The sequence below is a fragment of the Felis catus genome, chromosome E1 (genome assembly GCF_018350175.1).
Source record: "Felis catus isolate Fca126 chromosome E1, F.catus_Fca126_mat1.0, whole genome shotgun sequence".
Lineage (NCBI taxonomy): Eukaryota > Metazoa > Chordata > Mammalia > Carnivora > Felidae > Felis > Felis catus.
Window position 1 is genome coordinate 37,403,220 of NC_058381.1, and position 25,185 is coordinate 37,428,404.

The 25,185-nt window shown below is 55.9% G+C and overlaps 1 protein-coding gene and 2 long non-coding RNA genes across 3 annotated transcripts; 1 reads left to right on the forward strand and 2 right to left on the reverse strand.

The window, feature by feature from the left end:
* Window positions 1–1,896: 1,896 nt before the first annotated feature.
* On the reverse strand, window positions 1,897–12,815 carry TBX21 (T-box transcription factor 21). Its single transcript, XM_023244122.2, is given in 7 exon segments — window positions 1,897–2,996; window positions 2,999–3,171; window positions 3,409–3,470; window positions 3,608–3,766; window positions 4,311–4,432; window positions 4,784–4,938; window positions 12,223–12,815. Coding segments are annotated over 7 exon segments (1,605 nt in total). The 5' UTR covers window positions 12,714–12,815; the 3' UTR covers window positions 1,897–2,553.
* Window positions 2,777–5,160, forward strand: LOC123381973. Its single transcript, XR_006589661.1, has 3 exons — window positions 2,777–2,914; window positions 3,313–3,383; window positions 3,975–5,160. It is a non-coding gene; the product is annotated as an uncharacterized LOC123381973 (long non-coding RNA).
* A 216-nt stretch (window positions 12,816–13,031) lies between the features above and the next one.
* Window positions 13,032–17,773, reverse strand: LOC123382030. Its single transcript, XR_006589786.1, has 4 exons — window positions 17,691–17,773; window positions 15,610–15,700; window positions 14,907–15,091; window positions 13,032–14,765 (listed from the first exon to the last, which is right to left on the reverse strand). It is a non-coding gene; the product is annotated as an uncharacterized LOC123382030 (long non-coding RNA).
* Between the last annotated feature and the right edge of the window lie 7,412 nt (window positions 17,774–25,185).

The following is a 25,185-nucleotide window of genomic DNA, read 5'->3' on the forward strand; positions in this document are numbered from 1 at the left end:
CTAAAAATAAATAAATAAACTTAAATAAAAATAAAAACAGTGGGGGAGAAGAGTACTGTAATCACTGACAACAGTTCCCAGAAAAGGAAATAGGCCTAATTTTATACCAACACTTAATAACTCCAGGGAGTGATAGCCTAAGGGGTGGGAGGAATAATTTGCACTCAGCGCAGGATGACAGAACCACTCATGTCATTTACAAAATTATGAGCTTCCAAATCCAAGGAGGATGGATTTATCTTTTCCTTCTTCTAACTAGGAGGTGATGAAAATGGCCTCTGGATAGAGACCAGGAAAGGAGGGGATGTGAACTGTGACAGAAATGGAGATTTCCAAGCTCCAACAGAAGTGAGAGAACACCCAAGGGCCCATGGTGACACCCGCCTCCCCCATCGGAGTGGAGGATACCCTGGATTGGGACTAGGCCAATGGAGTAATTCTAACTTCTGGACATTTCGCATAAGCTCCTTTCTTTTTCTTTTTCTTTTTTCTTTTTTCTTAAGTTTATTTACTTATTTTCAGAAAGAGAGAGAGAGCGTGAGTGGGGAAGGGGCAGAGAGAGCGAGACACAGAATCTGAAACAGGCTCCAGGCTCTGAGCTGTCAGCACAGAGCCCGACGCGGGGCTCGAACTCACGGACCGTGAGATCATGACCTGAACCGAAGTCGGACGCTCAACCGACCGAGCCACCCAGGCTCCCCAATTTTGTTTTTAAAAAAGCATTTTCAGTATGATTCCAACGTTATAAAAATATACTTCTGTCTATCTATCTAACCCAGTTAGCATTTAATGATAATTATTGATGGGTGGTAAGATTTGGGATAATTTAGTGCTTTTTACTTTTATGCATTGCTTACATTCTTTAAAAGAAGCGGGTGTTATTTTACAAATACAGTTCAGTATGTGTATAAAGAGAGAGGGAAAGAGAGAAACAGAGCTAGAGAATTATAACAATAATTTACAGATTGAGTGCTGTTTATCAGATCTGTTCTAAACCCTTTACATGTGCTAGTTCAAATCGTATGAAATTGCCATATTTAGCTGTTCTTGACCTACAAAAACAGCAATTTCGTGTGGTTCAATTTATATTTACTCCTTTAACCTTTGAATAACCAACCCTAAGAGGACGATGGAGAACCAAAGCTGCTAAAACTGCAGAGGTGCCCCTGGGTGGCTCAGTTGGTTGAGTGTTCAGGTTAAGCTCAGGTCATGATCTCGCAGTCTGTGAGTTCGAGCCCCACATCGGGCTCTGTGCTGACAGCTGGGAGCCTGGAGCCTGCTTCGGGGTTTTATGCCTAACCTGTCTCTCTCAAAAATAAACATTAAAAAAAAATTTTTTTTAGGGGACGCCTGGGTGGCTCAGTTGGTTAAGCCTCTGACTTCGGCTCAGGTCATGATCTCATCGTTCGTGAGTTCGAGCCTCAAGTCGGACTCTGTGCTGACAGCTCAGAGCCTGGAGCCTGCTTCAGATTCTATGTCTCCCTCTCTCTCTCTGCCTCTTCCTCGCTCACACTCTATCAGAAATAAATAAACATTTTTTAAAAAATTTAATTTTTAAAAAAATGCAAAGAGAAATCAAGGCTTCTCCCCACAGAGCTCCCAGCCCCCACCCAGCCCTGTCCTGGGGTCTCGCCCTCCCACCCCTCCTCCGCAGGTCAGGCAGAGGAACCGTCCTCTGTCCCAAGGTGCCTTACAAGGTGGAATCAACCATCAACCTTCAGGACATGTGGTCTTGCTCTGTTGATCCCCTGAGTGAAGCCACTCTGGGTTTCTAGAAGGCGGCACAGGTCCTTGGGAACTGCAGCTGCTGTTGGAGAGCTTTGGTGCACCTGCAAATCCCAGCGGGGTGAGTCCCCATCCACGTCCCCCTCCAGGGCCCTGAAGCAGGACACATTCTCCAGTTTCATGTTTATTTGCAGAAAGTGATGAAGACAAAAGAAATATATCCAGACACCACTCTCTGTACAATAAATAGCCTCCCCATTCCAAAAAAGAAAAAGAAAAAAGCGTGCGTGCCCCCATAATCACCACCCCCAAAGACTTCGCTTCTTGAGGTGTGCACCAACCCCCCCCTTCCCCGCCCTTCCTTGGGACCCCACTGTCTCTGCGCAGGGGGGGTCCGGGCCAGCCGCCCAAAGTCATCGGCGCAAACGCAACCGCGCAAAGTTAGTTCTATAAAGGAAGACGGTCTCCAGTTCCCAGCCAGCCCCACCGGACCCCTACCCAGTCCCAGAGAAGAGCAGAAAGCTCCTTTGTGGCCAAGACCGTCTTGTTCTCCGTTCTCTGTTCTCCAGCTGGGAACCCACAGCCAGAAGCAGCACCAGGGAAATGATTGTAGTTAGGGCCGAGGAAGGGGCAGGGGACACTCCTCTCAGGTTTCATCGTGGGCCGGAAGCAGCAAGTGAACCCCAGGACCCCCTCTTCCTCAACCAACTACAAAAGGAGAAGAGACAGAGGGAGCTGGGGCCTCTCAGTCCTGAGTCTGTCGTCTGCATTAGTTGGCGTCCTCCAACCTGATAACGCTGTTTCTCTGCCTTTCCCCATGTCATCCCCTCAGTTGGGAAAATAGCTATAAAACTGGCCTTCGGTTTCCTTATCAAAAGGAGAAGGGGCCCCAGCAGGGGAGGAGCTATCGCCGCTGGAAGGATAGGGGGACACACGCCTCCTCTTAGAGTCTCCTTCACCCAGTCCTGAGTCACTGGACTCCGGCCGCAGCGGGGTGATCTCAGTCCACACGGAGGGGGAGCCCTGGTCCTCCGGGCCCCGTCCCTCTGAAGCTCCAGGACCGGGTTCCATGGGCAGAGTCCGCATGGGGCGGAACCAGCTGCCTGGGCCCATCTTGGGAGGGTACTGGGGGGCCACAGGCCAGCCAGCTCCAGGCGTCAGGACCTCTTGGCCTCGGTAGTAGGACACGGTGGGTCCAGGGGCGGAGGGCAGGAATGCAGGCTTCATGCTGACCGCTCGAAACTCGGCCTCATAGCTGTGGTCCCGGGGGGGCCCAGCCAGTAAGGCTGGGAAACCACATCCTTGGCTTGCCCGGGAAGGTCGGAGTAGAAGCGACTGGGAACGGGATACTGGTTGGGTAGGAGAGGAGAGTAGTGGTCTCCCCCAAGCAACTGACAGTTGGGTCCAGGCGGGGAGGGGACGCTGCTGTCAACAGAGGCATACATGCTAAAAAAAAAAAAAAAGGAGGCAAGAAAAGCGGTCACAAACAGAACCACTGACCTGTAAGCCTGCCTACTGCACGTCCCTCCCTGGACCCTCTTGCCCTGCCGGCCCTCCAGCATCCACCCCACCCCTGCCCACCCCCAGGGAAGGAGACGTGCTCAACACCAGTCTGGAGCCGAGTCCCAGGAGGAACCAAGAGGAGGCCCTCTGCAAAGGTGAGCTGAACCCAGTGGCACTTACGACTCAAAGTTCTCCCGGAATCCTTTGGCAAAAGGGTTATTATCAATTTTCAGCTGAGTGATCTAGAGAGAGGGGAAATAGAGGCACCTGAGTCCTGAGTCTGGTGCCAGAGAACTTCCGAATTCCCCACCAGGGAAGCCTGTGGGCCTCCCTCTCCCCTCCTGTCCCTCGAGGCTCAGCCCCGCCCGGCAGCCCTCACCTCTGCATTCTGGTAGGCGGTCACGGCAATGAACTGGGTCTCTTGGAAGGTGAAGACATGCGTGTTGGAGGCGTTGCAGGCCGCCTCCGGCTCCCCATCGTTCACCTCGACGATGTGTAGCCGAGGCTGGTACTTATGGAGAGACTGGAGCACGATCATCTGAGAGAGAGCCAGATGCTTGTGGGGGTCTACGGGTCCTCTACCCCCACCCACGGCTGGTCCTGTGGCCAGGCTAGAAGGGACCCTGAGGTCATAGCGTCCATTCCCCTGCCCTGCTACCACGTAGCTTCCCCCAGGCCTTCTAACTCTGGTGCCCAGCCTCTCCAGGGCACCACTTCTGCCCTCTTGCCCTGTTTCCTACCCACAGATGTCCTTTGTGACCAAGGTATTAGCACAAGCAAGGCTTCTCAAGGCTCTGTTCAACTTAGACTCCGCGTCCATTTCCTGAGGCGGCGGGCACCAACCCTATGCCCAGCATGGCACACAAGTGATGGCGGCCTCGGGTTTGATGAAGAAAGCCCCAGGGCCAGCTTGGCCCATGTCATCCTGAATGCAACCCCGTGTCTGCCCCTGAGACTCAGCTTCCTCCCACCTCATCTTCCCCGCACGGTGCATGGAAAAGAACCAGAGTCAGAGAGGAAGAAAAGGGACTTTCACAGAACAGAATCAGCCAGGAGGGGTGGGGGGTGGCGAGGAATCCCACCTGGGTCACATTGTTAGAGGCCCCTTTGTTGTTCGTGAGCTTTAGTTTCCCGAACGAAACTTCCTGGCGCATCCAATGGGCTCCAGTATTGGGGGAATCTGGGTGGACGTACAGGCGGTTTCCTGTGGACAGTTAACCTCTTTGGCATGCAGCCCCCGGGGGACCAGAGCCCTGGTGAGATGGGGCTTCTTTGCCTGTTCGGAGGGGGATGTCGAAAAGGCTGCAGGGGCAGGACTAGATGGGTCAGGGCAAGGGGAGGTGGGCACAGAGGACTGAGCAGAAGACAGGCTAAGGCAGAAGAGAGAAGAGAGGACAAACAGAACGGGGGTGAGAAGTGGGAGGGGACAAGGGTGGGATGGGGAGTTCAGGCTTAGGTGTAGCGGGCAGTGGCTCGCGGGTTCCTCCTGGGTCCACCAGGGGGCGCTCAGTCTCGGCGAAAAAGAGCATCCAGGGTTCTCCAGGGGGCTTCCTACCTGGCATGTTGCCCTCAGCCTTGCCACACTGCACCCACTTGCCGCTCTGATACCGCCAGTGGTGCTGGTCCACCAAGACCACGTCCACGAACATCCGGTAATGGCTGGTGGGCTCCAGCCCCGCCACAGTAAATGACAAGAACGGGAACATCCGCCTAGGGAGAACAGAAAGACCCACCAACATCCATCAGCCCCCCAACGTCGCAGACAGCCACCCCAGTGCCAAGGCTTTCCGCGATGTGCTGGAGTCAGCTTCCACCCCTCAAGAGAGCCAAGCGGAAATGCCAGCCAGTCGCTAAACAATGCCATAACTAAAACTGAAATTATATCAACTTACAATTAAATACATTACCAGCCGAGGTGATAAATACGCAAAACTCATCGCTTCTCAGTTCGTTTACTACATTTTCCTGTTATCTCTGCTCCTGAGGTTACTTTTTTTCTTTTTTCAATTTTTTAATGTTTATTTATTTTTGAGAGACAGAGAGCCGGCGGGGGAGGGGCAGAGAGAGCCTGCGACACAGAATCCCAACGCACACTCCCGGTTCCGAGCGGTCCGCACAGAGCCCGACAAGGGGCTCGAACTCACCAGCCGTGAGATCCTGACCTGAGCTGAAGCCAGACGCTTAGCTGACTGAACCACCCAGGCGCCCCATCTTGAGGTTACTTACATCTCTTGTTCCCACCTGGAGGAAAATACTAGATAACCGTGCTACGGCACGTCTCTTCCCAACTCTGCATCCAGGGATACCACAAGCGTAGCTTGAAATCAGCCACCATAGGGATAGTTACACCACGGAAATCAGCAAACACTATGAATCAGGGCTTTTTCGCTGTTCTTCTTTCAGAGGGTCAGTTGATGGACACGGTCTCGAATCTTAGTTTGCTTCCTAGCCGGGAGCAAAGCCACAAGCCAGCCCCCCAGAGGCACTTCCCCATAGGCCCTCATGCCTCAGTCTCCCAAGCCCTCATCCGGTCTCAGTCCCCACCCCATCCTCTCCACTGTGGTCCTCGCGGTGCCATGATGCTCCCAGCCCTGTGGCCCCCAGGCTCCCCCTGCCCCCAGCCCCCTCCCAGGGCCAGATGTCTGTGGATGGCCTGCCCCAGGCCTCAGCCTTCAGAGAAGTAGCTAAAATCCTAGGTGGAACTTCCCAGCCACCTGGCAGAGGACTCTGTTGAGCACAGTCCCCACTCTCAAAGGCCTGGCTCCCAGGAAAAGTGGAGGGAGTCGAGGTTGGGATGCTGTATTATCCTCTATGGAGCCAGAGCAAGAGAGCCGGAGAAGGAAGCACTTTCACACCACACCCATCTCGCCACTTCCACCATCACCGATCCTGATGGCTTGGCTTTTCTTTTCCAACCCAAGCAGGAAGAGCAGATTTTGCAGGATGGCAGAATCTCACCCTCATCAGAATTACGTTTCATTCCCACACACCTCTCCCCTCCTCCTACAAGAAGTCATGCAGGGTGGGAAGGAAGACACCAGTCCCTGAGTCAGGAGACCTGGGGGAGGGAGAGTGCTAGAGACCTAGGAACACTTTTGGGGGGCATCCTAGTCCTTAGGCATTCCCAGAACGACACCCTTAAGAACCTTGGGAAGGTCTCCCGACATTCCTGTCTTCTCTGGACTCTCCTATGCTGAGAAAAAAAAAAAAAAGAGGCTTACTGGCCCTATGACCTTAGATAAGTTAATTCCCAAAGCAAACCTCAGTTTCTTCACCTGTAAGTGGGGACAGTAACTCCTGTTCATTTTTCCTCTGAGAGCTGTTAAGAAGTTTGAAAGATGCGAAACTCAGCTCATCCGGTCCCTCCTCCACCCCACCCTCTCCCAGGCCCCGAGCTATCAAAGCCCTCAGGCCCTCAGGCCCGGCTGAAGGACCCCAAGCAAGCGTCCAGAGTTCTGGAGCCCGGGGGCTCAGCGGTGATGGATGAGGCCTTGAACGATTAAGGTTGGGGCGATATCTTCAACTCGTCTCTACCACCGACTCCTTCTGACTCCTTCTATGACGCAGTTGGGTCGCACACATTTTTTGTATCATAACCAGCTCCCCTTCAAACTTGTAGGAATAAAGGAAGAGAAGGAACGTATTCATTGTGTCTCTACTTAGCACCCTTTGAAAGGTAACTTAAAAAATTTCTGTTTTTTTATTAGTTATTTTTGAGAGAGGGAGAGCGTGAGCAGGGGAAGGGCAGAGAGAGAGGGACACAGAGGATCCGAAGCGAGCCCGACACAGACAGCCAAGAGCCCGATGCAGGGCTCAAACTCACAAACCGTGAGATCACGACCTGAGCCAAAGTTGGATGCTTAATCCACTGGGCCACCCAGGAGCCCCTGAAATGGACAATGTTACTTCCAAGTTTATACTTGAAGCAGCCAAGGATTGGAGAGCCGTGTTGACGGATCCTTGGTGGGAGAACAGTGTCGGGGGCTCCTGACTGCAGCATACATGCCCTGGGGGCCATCTCTCTACCCTGCTTAGCTCTGGTAGACGGAAATGCAGGAGATACAGGAAGAGAATGGGGGAAAGGGAGAAGAGAAGGGAGGTCTCATTTCACCCTAAAAGTCTAGAATCACCACCAGCTGGAATCCCAAAATAGCCCCTGATTTACATGACACTTTGCTGGGAAGCAACACGGTCTGATGCCAAAGGAAGCCCTTCAAAAAGACCACTTACGGGCGCCTGGGGGGGGTCTCAGTCGGTTAAGCGTCCCACTTCGGCTCAGGTCAAGATCTCACGGTTCGTGGGTTCGAGCCCCACGTCAGGCTCTGTGCTGACAACTCAGAGCCTGGGGCCTGCTTTGCATTCTGTGTCTCCCTCTCTCTCTGCCCCTGCCCCGCTCGCGCTCTGTCTCTCTCTCAAAAATAAAGTAAACGTTAAAAAAAATAAAAAAAAATAAAAAACCGAAAAGACCACTTACCATCGTGCCCTCAGAGGACAGGGCCCGAGACTCTAAATTCCTGAGCTAGGGCTCAGGACTATCCCATCTTGAAATGATTCGCAGGGTCACCACACCCTCCACCCCATCCTGAACGCCTCTGATATGTTCCAATTCACCGTCATTACGTACGGATTAAAAGGAGGTGATTTTTCGTCAGTCATGTTGGCAAAGTGGTTCACAACTGATATCCAACGCTGCTGAGTCTGTGGGGAAAGGGGTCCTCTCACACACTACTGGTGCAGGTGTAGATTAGTATCACCTTTTAGGAGGATATCCCAGCACTACCTTGTACCTATCGAAATGCAAAATGTGCTCAGGCATCAAAGGATCTCCCCTACCCCCGCCCCCATCAACCTCAGATCCAACTTCATGGAAATTAGATAGTCACTAGCAAACAGCCGATGGAAAACAAAGCTGTTTTCACCTGCCCCAAGAGAAATTAAGCCAGTGAGTCCAAATTAAAGAGGCTTAGAACTAAAAAAAAAAAAAAAATTGTCCTAGGGGCACCTGAGTGGCTCAGTTGGTTAAGCATTGGACTCTTGGTTTCAGCTCAGGTCATGATCTCACGGTTTGTGAGTTCGAACCCCGCGTCTGGCTCTATGCCGACAGCTCAGAGCCTGGAGCCTGCTTCGGATTCTGGGTCTCCCTCTCGCTCTGCCCCTCCCCTGCTCACGCTCTCTCTCTCTCTCTCTCTCTCTCTCTCTCTCAAAAATAAATAAAACATTAAAAAAATTTTTTTTAGTTGTTTTAAAGATCTAAGTTCTCTGAGTCGGGAACATGGAGAAGGGAAAACCACCATGGCTAGGAGGCCAGTGATCCAGGATCGGTTAGCACTGAAATTGTTTTATCAACCCCTAAATTCACACATACATACACAAATGCGAATTGAGCTCCTTAACAACAGAACTACCCAAAGTTATCTTAATTATAATAATCAACTAATCACACCCAGAAAAGTGGGGATTGCCAGCAATGAATGCACACCCACACACCCACACACACAGACACCCGCCTCTCTCTTCCTCTACTGAGAATATCTACCATCAACTATTCTCTGCACACCAACACATTCACAGCACACACACGCGCTGCCACACAGAAATACAGCGCAAGTCCAGTGTAGGCACCCCGAAACTTCACAAACACACAAACTTCAACTCCAACGTCTCCACTTGGTCGGTCCAACATTTTATCTCACTTTCCCCTCCCAGTCCCACCCGAGAGGCCTGGGTCAGTCTCTGGCTCTGGGAACTGCCATCCCCACCCCCACTGCCGCTCCCCACCTTGCTGCTACTGCCCATGGAGGAGAGAGTGACTGTCGCTTGTCCATAGTGAGGGATGGGTCTAGGGTGGGTGGGAGAGGAAGGATCTGGGAGGGAGTGAGTCAGCCCAAGGCAAAAGGCTGTGGGGCTGTGGGTGGGCCTGGGCTGGAAGGATTTTTCAAAAAGGAAGAAGGCCGTGGGTGATGCGGTGGTGACTGGCAGGTCACTGGAACCCACGGGGGGGACAGGCCAGCTCTCCAAAGCAGGATAGGAAGGGTGCCGTTCTCTGAGCCCAAGGCTTACTTTTCAGAAGTCAGTAGCACAAGGAAATGGCCGCCGACTTCCCAGATCGCTGGAGCCCAAGTTCAGGTACGGGGCTGAGTTGGGGCCAGTGGGACTGAACTGGGGATGGTATGTTCTCTGTCCCTTCCACCCCACCATGGGACCCCTGAGGCCTGCTCCAAGGGAGGCATCAAAGGAAATGGTGAGGTCCCCTTCTAACAGGGACCTCAGAGTGTCCGAAGCTGTCCCTCAGGATGGATCGAAAGCATGAGGATTGTGACAAATACAGTCACACACAATTACAAAATGATCTGGGAAATTTGATGCTATTTATGAATTTCTTCTCAGGTTTGCTAATAGTATCGTGCTCGCTTTTATTTTATTTTTTATTTTTTTTTAACGTTTATTTATTTTTGAAAGAGAGAGACACACAGAGCATGAGTGGGGGAGGGACAGAGAAAGAGAGAGACACAGAATCCGAAACAGGCTCCAGGCTCTGAGCTGTCAGCACAGAGCCCGATGCAGGGCTTGAACTCACAAACGGTGAGATCATGACCTGAGCCGAAGTCTGACACTCAGCCGACTGAGCCACCCGGGCGCCCCGTGTTTACTTTGCAAAAGCCATTTTTAGACGCGCATCGAGAAATTTGAAGGATGAAAACTCTTTCATAGTGTCTAGGATTTACTTACTAAATCCTTAACATCATCACCGATAAAGCTGCAGACTGGGGAGTGGGAGGCGGAAGTGAGGTGAGTGAGAATAAAGAAGAAACAAGATTGGACCAGGGGTGACTACTGCCGAAGCTGGTGATGGGTAGGTGGAGGCCTGTAAGGTTTTTCTCTTTGCTTTTGTATATTTTGGAACTTTTCGTAATAAAAGAAAGTAGGTGTATGGATCTCAAAGGGAGACAACAAAACTCATCAAGAGAGAATTATTCAGCAAGAACACGAAGGAAAGAAGGAGGCCACAGGGTAGCGATGGGGACCCGCAGAGACACATCCCTGTGAGACACCTCCCTCGCCAGGCCGCGGGCAGCCCGCCGCCCGTCCGGCGCCCATTGGGTCCCTGACGTGCTGGCCAATGCTCCGTCCACCCCACCCCTCAAGGCTGGAAGGGCCCATTGTAGGGAGGCCAGGGCCTTCCCCCAGGGTGGGAAGGGCTTCCTGACCATCTGAGGAGAGCGGAGGCCTGAGTTCAGGTCTGCTGGGTGACACAGTGCGAGCCACTCGGTCCCTAGGCTTCAGCACCCCCACCTATAAATGGGGAGACGGCTTGACCTACGTAGCATACTGTAAAATAATGGAAGTGAAAGCACTCTGAACGCATCAACGCCTTTGGACAGTATAGGCTGCTGTTTTTACTCCTGGCCGTGAGGGGCTGGAGACAGAAAGCCAGGCGGGTACCGTCTGGATTCTGGTGCCACTTCTGCCAGTGACGGCCATGCTGTGCAACCTCAGAAGAGTCTCTTAGTGTCTCTGAGCCCGCTTCCCTGTCTGTGCAGGGAGGGGACTGGACAGGATCTTCTGGGTCCCCTCCAATTCAAACTCGATGGGACTAGAAGCCTGGGCTGTGCCTGGGAGCACTCCCAGCGGGCCGGAGTTGGGGGGGGGGCACAGAGAGGAACCATCAGAAGGTTTAGGGGATGAAGGCCAGTGCCATAATAAAAGACAATGCCAACTTCCCTGGGTTCATCCCAGAGAAAGAGAAACAACTCAGCAACTTGAAGCTGTTTGTGACTGGTGGACAGGTCCCTCAATCCCAGGCCACCCCACAGAAATCACTGGGAGGGAAGACTATCCCAGCAATGTCTACATTGAATGCCAACCCCCCAACCCTGGCCCAGCCTGGTGGCCTCTCCCTTCTCCCTCCCCAGCCCCCACACCGGGTATCTGCCCTTCAACACCTCTCGGGCGCACTGATGACACAGCCCCTCCACACAGAGGCCCTCCTTGGTCCCCTGCCCACACAGGCCCCCACTGGGAAGGGTGGGTGCCTACTCTCACATGCCAGACACAGGCCGGGCGCACTCGGTGTTGCTTACTAAACAAATAACGCACTAACAGCAAGTTTCTCTTTCTTTCCTCACGCAGGAGGCTCTCTCCGGAAGCAGCACCCTCAGCCCCAAACCCTACCCTGCATGCTCTGGGCTCATAGGACACTAAGCCGTGGAGCCAGGGGTTCCCCAGGCTGGATGGTTGACTGGAAAGTATCTGGACAGGGATGAGGCAGACTTTCAGGGGACAGACCTCACGGGGAGCAGAGTGGGACTGGTGGCCAACTGGGACCTGGGGACTCAGCGTCACCTGCTCAGGCCCATGGGTATGTGTGCTTTCTGTCAGGGCCTGCGCCTGAAGGGATCTGTGCCCCCCACACACTTTACCACATCCCCCCCCCAAACACACTCACACCAGACATATGATCTCAAAGTACTACCGGAAGGGAAACTTGGCGACTGCTTCCCCGTGTCACCAAATCCCAGTCTTACCCACCTCCCAAAACTGACCTGTGCACAACACTGGCAAAAGGGCTGGGAGTGGGTAGGGAGCAGGGGGGGATAGGAGGGGTTGGGTACAGGAAGACCCTGCCCTCTCTTCCATTTCCCCACACATAGGCGCTAAGAGGGGTCCTGCCCTGTCAAACCCAACACACATGTCCCCCTCTGCCCACCGTGACCCCCACTGAGGCAGAGAGTGATCCAAGGGCGCACCCCAATTCTGGGTGAAACCAAAGGTACCCTCCCCCCTAACCCACCACAACTTCTCATTGCACCCACTCTCCATCTCCCTTCTGACTTCTATGTCCTAGGAGAAAACAACACTCAGACCTTTCCTGCCCCCACTACAACTCCCTCCCTGCTACCCCCAAAGTCTAAGCCGAACTGTGAAGGGCTCCGACACGAGAAGGATAAAACAAAACAAAACAGAACACTTGTTCCGGGCGCGCGTCTCACTCACCGTCCCTGCTTGGTGATGATCATCTCCGTCTGGTGCTGATTAAACTTGGACCACAACAGGTGGTTGTTGAGCGCGACTCTCAGCTTCCCGGACACCTCCAGCCCCGCCGGCAGCGCGTAGTCCTCGCGCGGCCCCGGGTAGAGAACCGAGCGCGGGTCCGGGGCCCCATAGCCGTCCCCAGGCTGGTAGCCCTCGGCGCTCGCCGTCGGCGGGAAGGGCTCGCTCACCCCGGGGAAGCCGGCGGCCTGGGGCCGGGGCGGGTAGGCGTAGGCTCCGAGGAAGCGGCCCGGCGGAGCGGGCACCAGGGCGCCCCCGGGGTACGGCGCCCCCAGGCTGGCGCCCCCGCGACGGTCGGCCGCGTCCTGCGCGCCGGGCTCCGGGTAGAAGTAGCGGTTCTGCGGGTCGGCGCCGGGCGCCCGGCCCTCGTCGCTCGCCGGCATCGGCTCGGTGCCCGTCAGCATGTCTCCGCAGCCCGGCTCCACGATGCCCATCCGGGGCGGGCTGGCACCTTCCCGCAGCCGTCGGGGACCGGCCCCTCTCCGCGCGGGGGCAGGCGTGGGGGTCTCGAGAGTAGGGGCGGGGCCCCGGGGGCGGGGGCGGGGGCGGGGGCGGGGGGGGGCCCCACCGGAGCCCGGGCTCGGACGCCTGGGTCCTGCGCCCGCGTTTGGCGGGCGCGCAGCTGCTCCCGGGCTCCCTCTCCAGCGGGCCGCTGTCACTAGCGTCGCGGCGCCTTTGCTGTGGCTTTATGAAGCTCTCTGGGCTCCCCCCCCACCCCCCCACCTCGGCCCCGCCCCGCCTCACCCCGCCCCCTCGTGGCTAATACTCGGCAAATTCGAAGCAGCCGCCGAGGACCGGAGGCCCCCACGGCGTGGCGGGTCCCCGCGCGCCGCCAAGTTCGCGCTTAAAGACTGCCTTCTGGAAAAGTCCACCCGTCCACCCGAAACGCCAGCCTTTTTCTCTCCTCTGGGGCCTCGTGGAAATTCCACCCATCCTTCTAGGCTCAGCTCAAAGGTCCCCTCCTACAGGAAGCCTTCCGGTGATGGCCCAGATGCGACTCACAGGGCCTTGCGGCCGCACTCGCCGCTCGGCGCAGCAGCGGGGTCTGCACCCAGCCCGAACTGCTTAGACCGCGAACATTCAGCAGATCACTGATGCCCACTGTGTGCCCAGGCTCTGTGCTAGGTGGCTGTGCCTGAAGTGTTTGCGCTCTTCCTCGGGGGGGCCGGAGACCCAGCTGGGCTGTGTCCCATGCATCTCGTTCCAACAGCCCCAAGGCGGAGCTGGAAGCTGGGGGCAGCGGGAAGAGCTCCCTGAAAGGGATTGCACCCGCTGCAACTTCAGGTTTGCAGGGCCGGCGGGGGCGGCCAGGGCACTGGAAGCAGCCCTGGGCTGCCCGTGCTCAGAGTCTCGTCCCTGGCTCTGCCCGTCACTCAGGTATGTGTGACCTGGGCAAGTCACTTCCCTTGCCTGAAAGGCAGCCTCCCAACCATAGAATGGGGGAAATAAACTGATTTCTTTTTCAGAGGGGCTGTGCGCCTCACCCTAGAGGGTGGACCTGTGCAGCACTTTCCAGTCTATTCTTCCCTCTGCTCGGAAGGCTGCTGGGAACAGGTTCAGAGCCCGCTGACGGGGCAGGACGCCCCCCACCCCACAACTTGTTCCGCAGGACTGCCTGCGAGATAGGACCACTACTAGGGCTTTTCTTTCTCTAGTTTGTTTTTCTGTTGAGTGACAGAGTCGTCTTAGGATGAAAACAATCCTTTCCCCCCAGTTGAAAACAGCATCACTGGGAGTTTTCTTGCACATACGGATAAAGCACACTCCTAGAAAATGTAAGCAGTAAAAATGGGACTGTTACAATAAACCACCCCAAACTCCATCCCGCAGAGGCAAACAGGATTCGCATTTTGGTGAGCACCTTTCCAGACGTCACTCCCTGCACACAGCCTTTCTGTCTTATGCGCGAACACACACACACACACACACACACACACAGACACACACACACACACACACATTTTATATAAACACCACACGTGCTGCTTTGTAATGTGTTTTTTTTTTTCACTCAATAAGGTGTCATGGAATTTTTTGCATGTCAATATATAGATAAAGATTTACATTTTAAAGAGGGTTTTGAAAAATACTTTCATATTTTCATCATGTTAAAGGTTAACCTCTCCTCTCCCCGCACCCTCCCAGCCCTCCTCACTTCTCCCCTGGGGGCTGGCCCCATCTCTATATCGCTGTCCCAGCCCAACAGGGCTCCACCCTTAGGGCTCCATGGGGACTCTCTGCTCCCAACTAGAGCTGAACCGAGAGGCAGGTTGGCAGGTGAAGGAGAAGCTGGGGACCCCAGGAGGCGGGCATGACCCAGGGAGGGTGGGGGGAGGGAGAATCAGCACATCCCCTGAAAATGGAGACCCGATACAAGACAGCACCAGAACTGGGGACTGGCCCCTCCCACCCTTTTACCCACCATTTCCCCATGCTTCAGGGAGGCGGGAAGTTTCTGCCTGCTGTTCCGAGTGGGGCAGCATTGCCTGAAAGAGATGGTGACCTTGGGACCCCTGGCTACTTTTTGAGAAACACGACACATTTCAGTAACACTTCCCTGAATGACTAATTTCCCCAGGAGACTTGAATGCTGACATCTCTTTTGGGGGACGTTTTTTGCTAAGTACCTGACTGTGGAAGGCCAAATGGAGTTTTGTTCCTCCTTCTCTCTCTCCCTCCTCTCTTCCACGCCAATCCTCAGGTCAAGAGATCCATCCCCCTGCCTCTGAACAGGATGACCTGAGCTCCCGCCCCGGTTTCCAGGGCAGAAGGGATTATGAATCTCAGAGTCAGGTGGACCTGGGGACAGTCCCTGGAGGAAGAAGGTGATTGGAGGCAGTCTCTCTGTAACTTGATGGGCTGTTAGGGGGTCATCAACCCCAGATTCCTCACCCCCTCACTCCAATTTCTTCCAAAAAAGAAAGTGCTTGTGAAAAGCGGGGGCCGAGTGGCCCTGGCGTCACCACCGCCAGTCCCGCCCCTCTGCCAGCTTGGGTGAGAACCCTGGCAGTGACACCTCCTCCTCCTGTTGCCACCTCACCCTCTTCCCAGGCCCTGAGGCTGGAGGCGTGGGAAAGGGGGTTCAGGACACCAGGTCCCCTGGGATCCCCTCACTTCCCCATCACTGCCCCTCCCAGTTCCTCCCCCATCCCATGCACCTGCTGAGCATCCAGAAGGCTGGCCCTGGCGGGGGGGTGGGGGGGGGAGGCAGAGCAAAGACACACAGGGTCTGTGTCCAGGATTTGAGAGTCATGGTCTCCAACAAAGATCCCATGTTAGGAGACAAGCTGGGTGGTGACTGTGGGAAACTGAATGGCCCGCCAAACTCACACATCCCGTTGGCAGCCAAGCCAGGGCTGCAGCCCTGGTGTCTTGACTCCTGATCCAGTGTCCTTCCCACAAGAGTGTCTGCCTTCCCATTCTGAGACAGAACAAGAACAACAAATGAAAAGTCCGTGCAATCGCACTGGAAAACAGAAAAGAAAATTGCCCCTAACCGGCCAGCTTGGACACTAGTTTTCTTCACCCTGTTGTTCCCTGCATGTATTCAAGGGTCCTTGTCAGGCCGTTTCAAGACTCGCCACACCTGTGGGTCGGGAACTCCGCCAGAAGGCTGTTACAGTGTGGGTTCCCGGGACCTGCCTCCAGAGATTCTGATTCCCAGACCTGTGGCCGGTCCCCAGAATCCGTGCGTTCAAGAAGGACTACGAGTGACACTGGGCTCCAGAAAGTCTGTGCATCCCACTCTCGGCTCCCGTCCCACCCCACTCTTCCACCCCCAAGCCCAGGGCCACAGAAGGACCGTCAGTGTGCCTTGACCTTGCTGGGCGTGTGCGCCTGGCTGCAGTGGATGGAAGAGGGTTCAAGGACTGAGTTATGGCTGCCACAGACGTGGAGAAGGTGTTCTGACTGAAGCTTCAGGACCGGATAATTCGTCCCTCACCCCAGAATCTAACAGCCACCCAGGGCTGTCTCCTTAAAATGTGTGGATCGCTGAGCTCCCCCAGGATCCAGAAGGCTCCTGGATGTGGTCACACTGCACGGGGCACAGGGCAGGGAGGGCTGGGTGGCCAGCTGGGGGAAGCTGGGAGAGGGTGGCTGTTCGTGGAGACTCAGAGGCATCAGGACCCAGGATGCCTCCCTTCCACCCTCCCAGGCCCAGCCTGAGAGACCGTGAGAAGGTGGCTAGGTGACAGAGAAGGGGACAGCCTGTTGGGGATGAGGCAAGAAAGGAAAGAGAGCCAGTGCCAGGCCTGGGCTGTTCTGAAAGGCATTTAGAGATGGAGAGGGGCAGGGACCATGAAGTCCACCCGTGCCCCACTGAGGAAATCTCAAGTCGGGGTGGGGGGCCGTGCAAGACAGAAGAGAGGGCAAGGGGCGAGTGAGAGGGAGGTCTACAAAGGCAGAGCTGACTGTGGGTGCTGGGGGTGGGGCAGAGGGAAATGGAAACCCCGATTCTAACCCTTGCTGGCTGTGTGGCCTGTTCGAGCAGCTTAACCTCTCTGGTTTCCTTGTCAGCAAAAAGAGCCAGTAGACCTTCTCCAAGGACAAGCTGGGTGAACTGCGTCTCCAGGGAGTTGTGAGGTAATGTAAAGGGGAGGGGTTTGTCCGCCCCGAGGCAGGCACAGATCTGAGGCACCTCTCTTCCTCTCTTCCAAGCTGTCCTCTCCCCGCTGTGGTATCCGTGGGTCCCTCACAAAGGGTCCTCAAATCCAGCCTCCAGCCTTCCACTAAGGGCCCTGCCTGGGCCTAATGAGAACCTCTCCGTAAGACTCCAGCTCCGAGATGACAGGTTTCCCCTCCTGAAATGCCCAGTCACCATTCCCTGGAGACTCATGTCTCTGAGATGGGCCAGACCCCAGGGATCCTGGGGTCCCAGAGATCAATTAGGCTCAGCCACTGCCCCTGAAGAGCTCCTAGCAACGTGATCCCAGGGCCAGAGTTCTCGAGCCCCTCATCCCACTTGCCCCTCGCAGCCCAGCAGCCTCTGTGCACATACATGACCCATGTGTGCACCCACACACAGCACACAGGGCCATGCTGGGCAAACCCTGTGACAGTCCCCACAGCGACACCTCTTCTCTTGTCCCACGTCCAGCCTCTCTGGGCTCCTTGGGTATCTGCCTCTGCTCACCCCTCACCCGCCCTGAATGCCCTCCCCCTTCGGCCCAGATTGCCAGTCCTTCAGAGAGCACAGCCGGAACCATCGGATTAACACCCAGGGAGGGCAGAAGGGGAGCACCTGTAGAACCCCTCCCCCCATGACAGCTGCAGGAGTTCTGCGTCCCCAGCACCCAGCACCCGGGGGGGTCAGTGTGGGCTCATCTCAAGGTCAAAGGCTCTGGGTTCTTACCCCCAGGCTGGCTCACCCTTCCCTGCCCCACACCCCCTCAAGGCTGGATAGCCCTTACCCTTTGGCTCCAGGCCATGCCTGGGTCTTTCTCCATTTCAGTCCTTCACCCTCTATGGGCACCTATCAGGGACCATCTCTTTTGGTCGCTAACTGTTCTCACCCCCGCCCCAGCTCTTCACACAATACCCACACCCCACACACCCCACCCCCACTGCTGTGCCTCCATACAGCACCCCCGCCCCCACTGTGTTCCAAGGCCTGGGCTCCTGTGTCTTTCTGAAGGGACGCTAAGATGTTGGGTACTTGAGCAACTCTGTAATCATGGGGGGGGGGGGCAGGCCAGGTTATGGATGGGCAAGCCCAAGCTTCAGGGAGGCCCCGGGGGAGAGGCTGTGTCCCCCCCCCCCTTCCCGGGGGAATCTCAGCAGACAGGCCCTTAATCTCAGGCAGGAAGCAGGGTCCGGTTACCAGGAGGGGAGGGGAATACCCTGGGCTAAGGGTAAAGGGAGCTTGGGGGGGGGGGTGGGCACTGCCACAGGGAGGAGAGGGAAGAAAAAGAAGGGTGAGTGGGATCTAATCAAGTTAACCCCTTCACAGCCAGACTCCCCTCTTGTCATCCTGCGCTCTTTGGGACAGCTCCTGGTCATGGGCTCTGCTGGGTGGGGTGCCTCTCATATAAGGCCACCCCCAGGGCCTCTGACCATAGGACAGCAGACTCCCTGCTGGGCCAGGCTCTCTCCAAGGCCCTCTTAAGACTGGCTTCCTGTGAGCCCTAGGCATCCTTGTTTGTCCCACGACTCTCTTGGTCTTTAGGGCTTCTGGTCTCTGTTGCTCTGGTATGTTTGCCTGATTCTGGGCCCCTCGGGGTCCCTGTGTCTCTGCCTGCGTTGCGGTGGGTCTTCCTTACATCCACCTCTGTCTCCAGGATCTGTCAAACCTCTGTGTGCTTGTCCTGAGTGCAGGCTCCACATCTACCTCATCTGCTCTCTTTGGGCCTCTGAGTCTGTCTGTCTCTGTTTCTCTACATCTATCAGGGTATTGAGATCTACCTCGATCTCAGTGCGCCTGCTACACATCTGTCTGTCTGTCTGGGACCGGGCCTCCATCTGTGAGGCTGCTCTGGGCCTGTCGTCTCTGGCCTGAGTCCTTTGGCTTGTCCCTCTGCTTAACATTGTAGGGTGGAGACGAGCTGGGGCACGCTGATGGGCTGGACCAGGGATGGACGAAAGAGAAAGGGAAAAGGGGACGTGGGTGGAAATGGGGGTCAGAGATGAGGGGACAAGTCCCATTCTTAAATGGTGCCGAAAGCAAGCTGGATAGCCCTGAAACACCAGATGCAGCTCTGCCAGGCCACGGCGGGGGACATGGCAGGGGACACACCTGGTCAGGGGTAGGGGCAGAGTTGCACAGAAACTGAAACAGGCATCAATGGAGAGGCAAATAGAAAGACAGATGGGGAGCTCTGGGTTCTGATCCGGGCTCCACCACTAGTCCCCGGTGACCCTCTCTGTGGGGCGGGAGCAGGGGTGGGGTGGGGAGCACAGAGGAAGATTTCCCTAAACCCGGCACAGGAAACTGCTCGGCCCTTTCGGTCCCTCAAGGGGTATCCCAAAGTCCCATCCGTTACCAGCACCCTCTGTGCCTGTGATTGGGCTACGGGCAGGTCAGAGGGAAGAATGGAGGTTAGACAGACGGAAGGACTTCCTGTTGCGCAGCAGGAGGGTGAGGAGGCCCAGATTCTCCTCCCAGCGGTCCTGGGCCCCTGTGTTGGGGCTGGGACTGGAGGGGCAGGGGGGTAGGGGCTCAGCAGCTGGGTAATTAGCCATCGCTCTCAAGCCCTGGGGGAGGGGCCGGCTGGACTGAGAAACCAACGCAAAGTGACAGGGGCAGTTTTGACACGCCGTGGAGCTGACGGGCCCAGGGGGCCAGGGCTTTGGGTTGGGGGGGGGGGTGGTGGGGTGAAATCCCATCAGATGATTAAAAAATAGGTCAGAGGGAAGAAGCTGCAGCCGGCACTGGGTCCGCGGTGAGAACGCCATGTAGCTTCCCCCGGGGGGCTTTGGGCCAAAATGGGGTGGGGGAGCTGGGGAACATTTGCAGGGGCGGGTGAGCTAGGAGTGAGGACAAGAAGGCTTCGGGCCCAGCAGCTGGCCCTCTGTCTCCCTCAGCGCTGTTTCATGGGGACGCTTTGGGACCCTACCCGCAGTCTGCCTTCTGGCCTTCCTGTTGCACCATCTTCTTCCTCGAAGGCAGGAAGATGCAGCCTCTGTCCACCCCACCCCGCCCGCGACACATATACACATTCTATTCTAGAAACCGAGACTGTGACCCCCTCGGGAAGCTGTTCTTACCTTCTGGCCTCAAGCTCTCCTGCTACAAAGGCAGCCTGCTGACTTATCCCACGTCTCTTGCCCGGCTGAACAAATTCACCTACCCCTGCATCCTGCTTGGGGTCCACTTGGCCCTCCAGCCTGTTCTCAGAGCTTCCGTTTCCCTCTTTCCGTCCTTTTCCTCTTTCCCAACTCCTGCCATGAAGCGTCACAGTGTCCCAGGAAAGGCACAGGACAAAGGAAGGGCAAGGAGGAGTGAGGTAGGGGACCCGGGAGCCCGGGACAGGTTGATGATCTCCAAGCACTTAATAGATGGAAGATCGGTGACTGCCTGCATCAGACAGAACTCGGAAACACCACTGAAGTGTGTTCATTCCACGGAAGCAGCTTAGAGCCACCTCCCACTCCATCTGCTTACGGTTGGGAAGTTCTTTCAGTTGTCTTCCCACAGCCCCTCGGATTGCAGCTCAGTCCCATTTCCTTTTCTGAGATCCCTCCAACCTATGGAGACGGTAGCCCTGCACTGTGGGAGTGGAACGGTGGCTCCCCGTGCCCTGCTCTGTTCCTCGGAAACCCCGGGCACAGGCGGGAGCCGGCCAGGAACCGGTGTCCGAGCGGAGGGACAAATCAGGCATCAGCGGGGCCATCCTCAGCTCAGTGGACACCTGGGTCCCTCCCACGGCAACGGAGGACACCCGAGGCCATGTTGGCATGAAAATGGATTTGGCTGGGTCTGACCTTGAGTTTAACCCCACTTACCACCCCAGACAAAGATCCGCTGTGACACGCAAGTCTGAGATTTCCCCGGGAGCCTGTCGTCTGCTGCCCACCCCCCTCAGTTACCCAGAAAGTGTCACAAGGCGTCCTGCCAACCTTCTTCCACTAGGGCCATGGGCAGCTGGCACTCTGTGTGGGGCCCTGAGACAGCCCCTGGACCCGCATCTCCAGCCACAGGGGGCACGAAGCTGGTGTGGCCGCCCATCACTGCCCCCCTCCCATGCCTGCTTCCATTTCTTTCCAATCACTGGACCGGAGCCTGACGTGTTCTGTGGGTTGGGGAGGGATGGCTATGGTCAGGCAAGTCCTCAGTAACTGGACAAGAGGCTGTGAATCGAGATACTGGGTCCACTGTTTTCACCTCTCCCTCTCTGTCTGTCTGTCTGTCTGTCTCTCTCTCTCTCTCTCTCTCTCACACACACACACACACACACACACACACTGACCTAAGGCCACCACCCAAGGCTCAGGGCCCCAGGAATGAGCTGTGTACCAGGGTTCCCAGGCTCCCGCTACCCAAGACATTGTGCTCAGTCTAGCTTATACCTTGTCCCATCCCTGGACCTCCAGTGAGTTTGGAAAGTGGAAAAACCTGAGTCCTTCCTGATTATCCCACGCTCCACACTGCTGCTTGGGGCGGGGAGGATGAGACAAGGGAACATCCCAAGCGATTCATGCCTTTGATTTCTTTAGCTGTCACCATGCTATGAGGTCAGCTGGGCAGGGATCATTGTCCTTGTTCTGCAGAGAAGGAAACTGAAGTAGGGAGAAATTAAGTACCTTGTCAAGGTCACACAGCTAGTGACCCGACCGCCTCTGCAAAGAGGATACTGTTGTGCTGCCCATTTTACAGATGAGGAAAACCGATGCTTAATTTCCCCCAGGCTTTCCGTTGTTTTGATTCCTTATCCTTCTGTTCTCCCAAGGTATCCTACCCAGCCCACTTGTGACTCCGAGTCCTTTCCCTTTCTCTGGAGAAGGGCGAGACCCTAAGGCTTCCCCTGTCACCTGGTGGGCGCTCCCCTGTACTTTGGGAAGTCAGTCCTTGTGTCCTTTTCTGTCCGATGACCCTGCAGAAATGAACCCCATTCCTCAGCAAATCCCATCCCACTTAGGTTCAGAAGGGGTGGGAAGCAAGACTTAGGAACTGAAAGGGGCAGGGACCGCCTCAGATGCCCAGCCAAGGCCGGGTTGGGCCTGGCAGCAGTGGAGGAAAACGGAAAACGGGTCCAGACAGGAAGAATCCAGGAGTCCTGGTTTCCAGGTGCAGGATTGGGGAGCAGGGGCATGCTTCACTTCTCTGAACTCCCTGCCCCTGGCAACCGGGCCCACTGCCAGACATCCAAGCTGTTAGGTGTTTCTGTCTGAGTTGGGAGGGGACCTGGGCAGCTCTTAGAAATGACGGGAGGACACCACTGCGCACGCTCCCTGCCAGGCAGTGCTGTCTCCCGCTCTCTGCCGGCTCCGAAGTTCGTCACACCTTCAGCTCTGCCCTTCTGCTAACAGAACCCGCACTCACTCTCCCTCCTGCTCTCACCTTGGGACCTGTGAGCCAGTGGCTGAGAGGGGGCAGCAGAGCCAGCTGGAGCTACCAGCTGCCCCGCTCCTCCTATGTCACCCCGACTGTCTACGGTTCTAGAGAGCTCTGCCACAGCCTCGGCAGTAGCTCTGAAGACAGTGAGTGTGACTTAAGAACTCCTGGTCTGGGGAGCCTGGGTGGCTCAGTCGGTTGAGCCTCTGACTTTGGCTCAGGTCATGATCTCACGGTTCCTGGGTTCGAGCCCCTCCTCCGGCTTTGTGCTGACAGCTCAGAGCCTGGAGCCTGCTTTGGACTCTGTGTCTCCCTGTCTCTCTGCCCCTCCCCTGCTTGCACTCTGTTCCTCTCTCTCTAAAATAAAAACATAAAAAAAAAAAAAAAGAGAACTCCTGTTCTAGGCTGAGAGTGAGGAGCGGGCTTTCTCTGACAACTTATTTGGGGAAATCAAGGGTCCCATCCTCTGGCCCCAGCTCTTCTCAAGAGCTAAGCCGCCCTGAACCTGCCACTATCCTTCTTTAGCAAGCCCAGGGAAGATTTCCCAAAAGATAATCTGAGGCAGAGTCTCTTCCTTGCCTACACTCTTCTTCGAGTCTAACCTTGGTCCCTTGCAGAGGGGTGGAAGGGGACAGAGATGAATCGCAGTTTCTTATAAACCTGGTGGCTTCTTGTTCCCCGACGACAATATAGCAGAGGAGCTCTGTGGTTCTGGCTCTGAGTCAGGACCCACCGCCTGGGCGTCCCCAGTGCCATATCCCTCCGCCCCGCCCCAGACTGGAAAATCAGGCTCATGCCTCTGCCCGAGTCAGTGCTTCCCCTGCTTCCCCTCACGATCTCGCTTTCCCCTAAAGGGAGGTATTTCCTCGAAGCTGGGAAAAGTCAAGGGGGCAGAGACCTTGCCAGCTATGGGGAGATGGGGAGGCGGGGAGGCGGCCGGTGGGCATGGGGCATGGGGTGGGGGGTGGAGCTAGCCTGCCCTCCCTGCCCTGCCCCTCCCCCACTCAGCCCAGCTCCCCGGTCCCGCTCCTCTAGCTCAGGATGTGTGCTCCAGAGCACAGAGCGTGCGCGCGTGCGTGTGTGTGTGTTCACACACTCAACACACGTCTGTGGCTGTTTCTGGGGGTTGGCTCCCCGCTAACCTCCAAGGGTGAGGATGGGGTGGAGGAGGACACATGTCATGCTTCTGGCGTGTCTATGCGTGACACACATTTTTTTCCGTGCATGTCCTTCCTATGTTTCTTGTCCACATGCACTCTGCATCCCTCCCAGAATCACAGGTCAGGAAACCAATCCCCTCCCCCTCCTAAAGTGAGAAGAAGCCCCCCCACCTTGGACCTCCCCAGAGGTTGGGGGATTCAGGAATCAGTGAGGAGGTAGGCACTTCCCATTTCAGAAAACTGACTTGTCTTCCGCCCACCAGGAGACCCCCAGCCCTCAGCCAGTGTGGGGGGGGGTCGGTTCCCAGACAGGTTGTGCAGACCCTCCACCTTCCCACCTGCATAAAGTCTCAAAGGGACAAGAACCAGGGGTCGTGATGACCCGGTTCCCAGACCCTAGGTGAGGACAGGGGAGTTTGGGGAAAGCGAATCCTGGGGAGAGTGTGGTTAGAATGGCCTGAGTCAGCAATCTAGAACTCACGTGTGCCCACCCCCAGCCTAGGGCAGGCGAGGGGAATGCAGGCACCGAAACAGAAAGAGAGAGATGGGGAGGCAGAGTGAAAGCAGGAGACAGAGAGAGACTGAGACAATGGCCAGTCAGAAAGAGAGTGAGGGCCAGGACGGGGACGGGGCTGGGCACTGGGGGCTACGAGGACCCAGGTGATGGGGTGAAGGCAGAAGGGTCAAGGGTACAGGTACAGTTGCCCTTTCTCTTTCTTCACTGGCATCACAGAAGTGCAAAGGGTCAGCACTGAAAGGATCCAAGCCTTTCATCTCAAGAAGAAGAAATCAAGTCTTAATGAGAAAGTCACCAAAAAAAGAAAAAAGAGCCGGGGTAGGACCCACCCGCCTGCCTCCGGTTACTTGACTTGACTCCTTTTCTAAGCCCGGAACCGGAATCCGGAATCGGGAGGACCAGGCAGCTGGGATACTCCGTCTCACCCTTCCTCCATAGGTGAGGCTGAGGGTGGCATGGGGTTGGGGGGAGGGGCCTGGATACTTGTCTTGCATTTGCATGGCAAGTGCACTTCTTCCTTTGGGATGTTACAGATCAATAAAAATAGCAAAACTTTCTAAAGGATGCTTTAACCCCACTTTGCATAACATTGAGATGAAGGGATGCCACTTCCTCCCTTGTGGATGCACAGAAAGGAGGAGGGAGGAAAGGGGGCCAAGAGTTTTAATATCCAAAAGCAGGAGCGCCTGGGTGGCTCAGTCGGTTAAGCATCAGACTTTGGCTCTGGTCATGATCTCAAGGCTGTGAGTTCAAGCCTCTGTGCTGACAGCTCAGAGCCTGGAGCCTGCTTCAGTTTCTGTCTTCCTCCCCCTCTGCCCCTCCCCTGCTTGCTCTCTCTCTCTCAAAAATAAAAAAAAATTACAAAAATTAATATCCAGCTCTTACCTGCCCTACCTCCACCTGGAACCCAGGATCACCTGGGTTCTCTCTCCCTGACTCTGGGAAGGATGGAGAGGTCAGACCCTGTCCAACTCCAGAACTATCTGTCTACATGACACTGACTGCGGGCCCGGGGCTGGGCATTTCCCTTCTCAGCCTGGCCTCTCCCATCTCTACCACCCTGCCTGAAAGACCCTCAGCAGAACTTGGCCCAGAGAGCAGAGGGGACTGTTTCCAGGTCACATGGCCACCTGGGGGTGGGGGCAGGGAGGGGAAATTCCAACTGAGCACTCTGGTCCCAGGCTCAGGCACCACCTGGGCCACCAGGCTGATACCCAGGCCCTGCCCAGAGGACCACT